Source organism: Echeneis naucrates, chromosome 13 (genome assembly GCF_900963305.1).
Source record: "Echeneis naucrates chromosome 13, fEcheNa1.1, whole genome shotgun sequence".
NCBI lineage: Eukaryota > Metazoa > Chordata > Actinopteri > Carangiformes > Echeneidae > Echeneis > Echeneis naucrates.
Genome location: NC_042523.1, coordinates 495717 through 504449, shown reverse-complemented (window position 1 = coordinate 504449; position 8733 = coordinate 495717). Strand labels below are relative to the sequence as shown.

The window sequence follows — 8733 nt, the reverse complement described above, 5'->3', positions numbered from 1 at the left end:
ATCTGTGGTCTTTCTGGTTTAACAGCACTGTAACGGTAGCTGTGCCCTGAGAGAGGTTATAGCATGAAAACGAACCTAAACACTGAAGCAAATCCAGTATGAAGGGCCTGAAAAAGTAAAGAAAATCCTCCATTTGGAGTGACCAATTTAGTACTAACCCTAACCCTAACCCGAACAGAGAGAGTTATGGAATATCTCGGGGGGGGCACCTCATGTGACCAAAGGGGAAGCTCACTTCATTGAAACTCTGACACCTGCTTCTTCTAAAGATAAACACACACACACATTCAGTATAAAGCTTTGATTCAATGTTTCATTTCTCACATTTCTGGACTGATGCTTCAGCAGCAGCAGCAGCAGCTTGCTGTCTGGTGAGTTTCTCCAACTTTCCTTCACCACAGCATCAGAAGAATTACAATATCACACATTTGCAATAGCGAAAAAAGCAAAATTTTATCAGTGCAGCGGAATATAATGCAAATATTTATACTGCAAATAATCAAAATGTTTGTGCAATTTCTAATACATGCAATTTATTTTTAATATTTTTGTCACTTTATTATAGCATTACTAATTGTCCCAATTATTGCATTCTAAAATATTGTAGTATTACCTTATTAAAGTGCCAGTAGATGTTTTGAGGACTATATAGATGATACTTTACTGTGTCATTATATTTACTGAAGTAAATCCTAATTTTAAATATAATCAGCTTCAAGCAGTTAAAGTTAAAGCAACCACTTCAGTCTTTGTTAACTTTATTTCCCTGCCTGCTCTTTTCTGTCCTTTACTCTTATACCTTTTCTTTATCCTTTAGTTGGTTTCCCTTCCATGCCCCCTGCTTTCCTTTTTACCTAATGCAATGGAAGGGAACAAAGTAGTTGGGTGGAAGTGTAAACCATTAAATGACCCCCTGCCACACACTTCTCACCTGCCACCTTCTCCAGGTTAATGATCATATTTGTTGCCTGATCAGACAGGATGAGGAGTTTGGTCCTGCTCCATCTGTTCCTGCTGCAGGTGCCGCTAACCAGAGCACACTGGGAGGACTACAAATATGGCCACCAAGGTTCTGAGCTGCACAAGAAGTCCTGCTGCTCTTGGAAATGCATCCTGTTCACTCTGCAGTGGCCTGGAGGCTTCTGCCAGGTGAGTGTTATCTTCTTTACACTGATCAATAACTTTGACCTGAGAAAAACATTATGAAGACAGTCAATTTTAAGAAGTGATTAGTTTTAAAACCAGACGTTAGGGATCTGGGTTGTGTTCAGTCACTTTACTCTGGCTTTGTTAGAAGCAAAATTGGGAGAATGGTTCCTCAGCAGTTCTCAGCCTTCAGCTCCATCTTCTTAGTCAGACTGTCGACAGCCAACTCGGTCAGTCTCCTTCATTCATCTTCAACCGCTTATCCAGTCCATCACAGGGACAACACACAGAGACAGACAACTTTGAGTCGCCAATGAAGCAAAATATGCATGTCTTTGGACAGTGGGAGGAAACCAGAGTACCAGAGGAGAGAACATGCAAACAGAATGGCCCCATGCCCTCGAACTGAACCCGCAAGCTTCTTATTGTGGGGCAACAGCGCTAAGCACTGCCCTTTAGTCAGCAGCTCCTCTCCCAACAACAACAGTTGTGCGACTTGGGAAAAACCATGCAGGGAACTATGGAAATGGTTGACCTCTATTCCACCATCTTGAACCGCAGCGTACACTCAGCCGAGGCCATATCAGTGATCATTAAACAGAATATAATCGACAAGAGAGGAGTTAACAGACCTAATGCAGGACCTCATCAGGGAAACTACGGCATCCGCCAACAGCCTAAGATCTGGCCCAATACCAATGTACATAGTAACCCATGGTAGAAAGCATCCTCAGGTCAGCTACCACCATAAATATGGTGTGAGGTGCACTTGGCTTACAGCCTCGGCAGCACCATATCCATTTCAGTAGATACTCAGAATCTTGAAATAGGTTTTATTCTCGACCTCCCAGTGATCGAGCAACAGTGTGTACAGACTGTACTGAATGTAGGTTTTTGCAGGGGCTTAATACAGCACCAGTCATTGCTTTCCACAAAGAAGACGCATCACTCTATCTCATACCTAACCTCAATTGACACGGGACATCCATGGGTGTGTCCCAGTAATCCTTTGTCCGAGGTGTGAGATGCTACCTATGAAAACCAATGCCACAGAGCAAAAATGTCAGGGTAAGATGTCCATCTGGTCTTTCCTCTCCTCTCCTCTGCTACTCCCTCCGCCCCTTGGCCCCTCTCCCTCAGTCTCCCGCTCCCTTCCCCGGGGGGCCAGGCCCCTGTGGGTGGGCTCGGGCCTGCTGTCCTGGATTCTTTGGCGGCATTCCATCTTTGGCACTGACGGTTTTGGGGCGAAGGAGGCCACTCCTCCTCTCTGGTGTTGTGTCATGTGTCTCCGGCGTGGGCCTTGCGGTGGATGGATTCTCCGTGTATCCTGAGGGGGGCTGTCAGTTGAATTTGACAGCTGGCTGGTTTTACTTTATGGGGGCTGCTGGGGCAGCCGAAAGTGCAGCCCTTTGCTGTGCTGCACTGGAGGGCGGGGTCTGACTGTGGGACTTCCGGCTTGATTGAGACCGTGGGTCCCCTGGGCTGCTTTTTTTCTATAGTGCACTGGTTTGTTAACACACTGTGCTTCTGTTTGTTCCTCAGTCTTTGAACAAAGAGATTCCATGCAGGATTCCTGAGAGCATCAAGACCTGGACGATCCACGGTCTGTGGTAAATAACATGTAGAAGCATCAGCTGCAAAAAAAACATGATCATAATCTACAGTACAGGGCAAACGTATGGACACACATTCTCATTCAAATGAATAAGAGAGTGTGTCCAAACGTTTGGCCTGTACTGTATAATGATTCACCTGTTTTCTACTGGCCCAATTACATCCCACACGTGCACACAACGAGTAGACTTTAGTCTGCATGAATACACAGTTCTGACATGAACCAGGTCAAAAAGTCCATCCTCTGTTTGAAAATACGTTTCCAAATCTACAGACACTGTGTTAAGCAAGAAACAACCCCTCAGTGATGAGGCACTAATGGGTAGGGGTCAGTCAGTTAGATGGTTGGCCCTTCAGAGAGTCAGAGAATATCTACTGTGTGTGTGTCTGCAGGCCTCTTCACGCGCAGCACTGCTGCAACTGTTGGCCGATGTTCCACTCTGATATTGAGGTGAGCCCATATTAGGATTAGCACACCTGGTCACCTGAGATGTGTAATATCATGAACTTCATACACTCACCTGATTGTCTGATCAGCTCAGGCTGTGAGCTGATCACACAATCTCATCTATATTCCAGGACCTGGAGGCAGAGTTGTATGAACATTGGCCATCGTTGATAACAACCAAATCCAGCTTCCATTTCTGGTACCCAATATCAATAAATAAATAAGCAGACTAAAAAGGAAATGTCAGACAAGACATGACTCAGATACTGTATGTTTCATTCAGAAACTGATCTTATCTTAATGAGAACTATAAGAGATTGGTACAAAAATGTGTCATGTTTGTGTTTGAAACGTCATGCGTGGCCTATGGGTCAGTGGTTGAGATTCACACTACACCCCTCTCCTGATCCACTTAGTTCTTGCTTGTAGTTACTCTGTGCCGGTCTGTTAAAAGGAGTACACATTGATTTGATTTTTTTTTCCACTTTAATATATCTTGCACTGGTGTTGAATGTCCAGGATCTCTGTTGATATATTAGCAAGAAATGTTAATTCTATGTTTGTGTGTCTGTCTGTGTTGAGTCTGTAATGTGTGTATACATAATGGTGTTTGCTTGTGTGAAATAGGAGAGATGAGTGGAATAAACATGGTGTGTGTGCAGCCTGTGTTGAAGGAATGAACTCCCCTCCAAGATACTTCCAGAACTGTCTCAAACTACAAAGACAGTTTGATATTCGCAAGTAGATGAGGGAACACACACTCACACATAAACACACTTAAATACTTTTGGAGGAAGAATAATTAGCTTCTGTAATTTCCCAGACTAAACTTGAAACCATTAACTATCAGCAATTATTTACCAAATTTCCCCCAGGGTTTGATCTTTATTTCTAAATTTGATTTTGAATATGAATATGAATGAGCCAATGTGTAATAGTGGCATTTGTGCTGATTTCCTTAATGTTTTAGCGTAAAATGGTTTGAAGTCTGCACTGCAAACTAACCTGAGACTGTGATCTGATTCATAAAATATCTAAACATATTTTTACATTTAAGTTCTTTGTTAAGTGAAACGCTAGAGATATAAAACTGTTCAGTTAATCAAACACTGTATGAAAAATAACAGTGAAGTAAAGTTGTGGTTTTGTTTTGCAGACTACTGGAAGAGGCGAACATCACCCCATCATGTGAGCGCCCCTACAAGGTAACTGCACATTCTGACAATTTACACTGTTATGGTCCTATATAATCTTTGAGTACGCTTTTATGGACTGTGGGAAACAGTTTGAAACTATAAAGGATGGAAAGGGTAATGCATCTCATTACATGAAAATATGTTTTCTCTTGTTTGTGTTTAGTTTGGAGAGGTGCACAGTGTCCTGGCTCCACATCTGGGCAACAAACTTGAGATCCAGTGTGTGAAAGACACCAGGGTCAGATAATCTGTCTTTTTCTTTATGTTGCACATGACTAAAACCAAACGAAAACTTATTCCTTTGTTTTATTATTTGTATTGTTGCATGTTTCATAACATCAAGAAAGACGTAATCGAGAAATAACCAAAGTCTAATGTTTGAGGCTTTGGTCATTTCCCTGTTTTTATCACAGTAAACTAAATCAATTTTTGGTTTCTGCAAGTTCCATTTAAGACTATTTAAAGGTTAATGTGTTAATCTTCTCCAGTGTTGATGTGTTGACATCCACGAGCCGATAACAAAAACCATCTAATTGTAATCTCACTCTCTAGGGCTCCTCTCTGGATATCTGTTGGTTGGTTAGTCAGTCAGAGCAAAGACTCTCCTGTGATTGGCTGATTGCTTTGTGGGTGATAGAATAAAAAAATTGCAGATTTGGATGAGCCCATGTGGCCTGTGGGTGTAGCTGAGGGTGATGACCTTACTGTGGTTTGCCTTTTGATTTGGAAGTGTTTTCAGGCAGAAATAGTGGCACAGCTATCTCTGACACACATGTTCATTGCTTAACTTCAAAAGTCACAGCTATGTCCCAGCTTGATGCAACACTTAATGTGATGTGAAGCGTCTGTAACCCAAAATCCAAGTATGATTGATACGAATCACTGATTTCATTCAAGATCTGGTAACCCATGACTGTTAAGCTTTTGGGGTCACTTGAAGGATTTTTCCATGAATGTTGTTAACAGTGTGGACAGGAGCAACACAATGTTCTGTGATTTTAATTTATTGAAGGAAAATCCAGTAGGTTTCTGGCCAGAGTACAATCCTTCATTGTGTTTCAAATTGCTCTAATAACACCACTCTCCCCTGATGACGACTGTATGTTGACCTTGATGGGGTTTAGCTAAAGAGCAGGACAATAATCTTCAGCTGTGAAACACACTGAATGGAGATGAAGACCTTCATAAAGCGGGTAAAAGCTTTGGATTTTGGAGCGAGCCTAGAATAAACAGGCTTTTGTTCAAAAATATCAAAGCAATCAGACCAAAAGGAGACAAGCTGGGACCTCTTAGCTTGTCAAGAATTGCCTATTGCTTATGTCTCAAAAACACAGTGATTTCAACCTACTGAAATATGTAAATCTTACCATCCAAGGCCTTGTGTCAAACTAAATGGAAGTAAATAAATTCTATATATGTATGATTTATTTTAACCCAGTTAATATGTTTTTAAATGTATTCTTGTATATATACACATTTCATGTATTAACAAACTAATGAGGGCAACTGGATTTACACAGAACATACAGAAAAAAAAAACAACATACATTTTTAACACAACTTTAGGATTGGATTAGCTTAGTTTAGCGCAAGAGATGTTAGATGGAGGCTGCTAGCCCTGCTCCATCAGAAATAAAACAGACGCTCCATGCCTGATTTGAAAGAGCAACAGCCAATGGGAAAGGTCCAGCACTTGGCCAACTGACCAGTGGTGCAAAGCTACTCACTTAATGACACATGTTGGGTGACATAGTGTTGATTGAAACCAGCACAGTCAAAAATAGATAGTGTTATTTACTGATCTTCATGAAAGTTAGTGTCCATGTTTGTTTGGTTTTTATATCTGAACCATTAACCATTAAATGGTTTATGATCCAGACAGTTTTTGTTTAGGAGGATAATCTTAAATAATGAACACCACCTCATCATGTCTGAAGTTGACTACAAACACCAGAAGAAGACAGTTAATGCTATAAACCAAATACATAACAGTAACATGACTTCAACTTCACCATCCCTAAAATTCCAAATTGTAGTTTTATTCAGTTTGAACCTCCTCCAAAACCCTTTCCTCTAACAATGTTTGTGAGACTTTGTAAGGGTTAGAATATAAAGACAACAACACTCAAGATTTGCAAACATGTTTCATTTCAACATTGTCATGTGCCCTGCACTCTCATTAAGTCAGTAGTTGGCAGCCTACTTTTTCTTTTAAGGGGCATGAAAATGCACTACAGTTAACCACAGAGTTTATTTCAGCCATCAGACAAAAAACTAGGGTTGTCCTGAAGTGCAATTCACCACAACAAATCTCAAAACACAGCAACAAAAGGGTAAACACAATGGCAAGCCAAAAGACACAACACAGTAACCACAACAGCAATAAAAATAACTTTGCCTGATTGCACAAAGGCAATGGTCCATTTTTCAACAGGAAGGCCAAGCCTCATTTAGTTTTGGCACCAGTTGCCTGCAATGTCTTGTCCAAACTCCCACCACATGTGCAAGTAAAATATTCTTTGATAGCAACAACTGAGTAATTACCAATAACACTTGTTTTGAAAACGTGAAAGTAGCATGTCCTTCCATACATTCATCTGTTGTTTAAAAATTTGCTGTTGTGCTTTCTGATTTGTTGATGTATTCAGTGATTTGCCATTGTATTTAGTGATTCATAAAAAACACATTGAAGAAAAAATCAGACACTTCAGGACAAGTTCTATTTCGCACTACATTTGTCTGATAGCCAAAGTTTCTAGTTTGAAGTTTTATATCCAGTGAAAGCAGCCGCTAAATTCATGCTTTAACAAAAGAACTGAACTGACCTAGCCATTACTCCCCAGAAGAGCTACTGTGTGAGGAAACAGCTGGACTGCACTCTCTGAATAAATGATAACATCTTAACAGTGGATGCATGTCATGTCTGGTCTTTCTCTGCTCAGGACAGAGAGGTGTGGTTTCAGCTGAAGATCCCTCTATCTCAAAACCTGACTGTCAGCTGCAATCACTACATTGATACTGAAGCGGATTACCGCTTGGGGCAGAACATATACTCTGGACATCCCTGCCCTCCTGGTGTCCCTTTCTACTACTTCCCCATAAACCATCAACAACCCAAGCAACCCTGTGGTTAACAGGACATGGGTACCTTTATCCTGTTTTAGTCATATTATATTGGATAAATGTGTGTTTCTTTTCTATCACATTTCATCAATTAATTTTAAACATTATTTTTTACTAATCATTTTTTTTTCCTTAATGGTTTTTAATGTGTGTAATTGTTTTATTCTGTATGTTGTATCCTGATATTATCCTCAGATTTTGACATTGAAATTTCCTCATGGTTAGCAGCAGTAGCTAGTAGTAACCCTAACCCCTAACCCACATCACTTTAAGGTTGGCTTGGGGTTTTAGGTATGCAAGGAACAGTTGACTTCCTTGTGTACCTAAAAACCCTCGGAAGCAGCAGCAAGCATCCATCTTCATTGAATACATTTCCACTTGGAATGAGTGTTATCAGAGTAAAAGCAGTAAACTTTGTGGTTTATATCTAACAGCAGCCAAGACTGCTTTAAGAGACAACCAAATCAATAGTTGTGTGAGGTCAAATTTGAAGAAACTTGTGGTCATGACAACAGACTATTGTTGGATAACATAAATACATCATGAACTAAGTAACAGTGTATTACGCTATGAGTCAAACCACTGAATATATTTCTTTTTTCCAGTCTCTAGTTTCAATTCTTCATAAATACAAGATGTTAATTTTTTTAGACACGTCCCCATTACATTATTTTACATTAAAATAAACATTATGCATTATGATGGCCAATGTGTGACTGACATATTGTATAACCCAATCATGAGCATGGCCAGATCCTCCCCTCACTCCTCAGATCCATTTTCTGTTTTCCAATTACAGTTTCTCCTGGTTTGAAAACACCAAAATGGCCAACAGACAAATTCCAAACTGGAGGCTTCAAAACAGCTGCTCAAACCCAAGATTGATATCAGTGTGTTGACTTTTCCACTTAACGTGGCAGTTGTCACTGAGCATCACTTGACTTTTACATTGTGGCAGACAAAAGCTTTCCAGAATGCATAGGTAGTAGGGTTCACCTGTCAATAAATTGTTACCTGTGGGCTTTTTTTTTTTTTTTTTAATATATAAAAGAGGAACATTCTCATGCTTGTGTGTGTCTTCTTTCACCTTGTTCCAAAACACAATGGAAATGAAACAATTATTTACCACAACTTGGAGAAAGGGGAAGCAGCTATGAAACAATCACACTGATACTGTAGAGCCTGTAGACTGGACGTCTACAGGTT

The 8733-nt window shown here is 40.3% G+C and overlaps 1 protein-coding gene across 5 annotated transcripts; it reads left to right on the top strand.

Annotated features, from left to right (window-relative positions):
- Positions 1 to 294: 294 nt before the first annotated feature.
- rnaset2l (ribonuclease T2, like) lies at positions 295 to 8587 on the top strand. 5 transcript variants are annotated; one of them, XM_029518444.1, is made up of 9 exons: positions 295 to 371; positions 977 to 1149; positions 2689 to 2756; positions 3154 to 3211; positions 3340 to 3407; positions 3836 to 3949; positions 4365 to 4413; positions 4568 to 4642; positions 7347 to 8587. In XM_029518444.1, exons 2-9 carry the CDS (start codon positions 982 to 984, stop codon positions 7536 to 7538), a joined length of 792 nt encoding a protein of 263 aa, XP_029374304.1. In that variant the 5' UTR covers positions 295 to 371; positions 977 to 981; the 3' UTR covers positions 7539 to 8587. The 5 variants fall into 5 exon arrangements, with proteins under 5 accessions (XP_029374304.1, XP_029374306.1, XP_029374303.1 ...); XM_029518446.1 differs by having other exon boundaries at positions 330 to 371; positions 981 to 1149; positions 7352 to 8587; XM_029518443.1 differs by having other exon boundaries at positions 330 to 371; positions 981 to 1149.
- Positions 8588 to 8733: the final 146 nt, after the last annotated feature.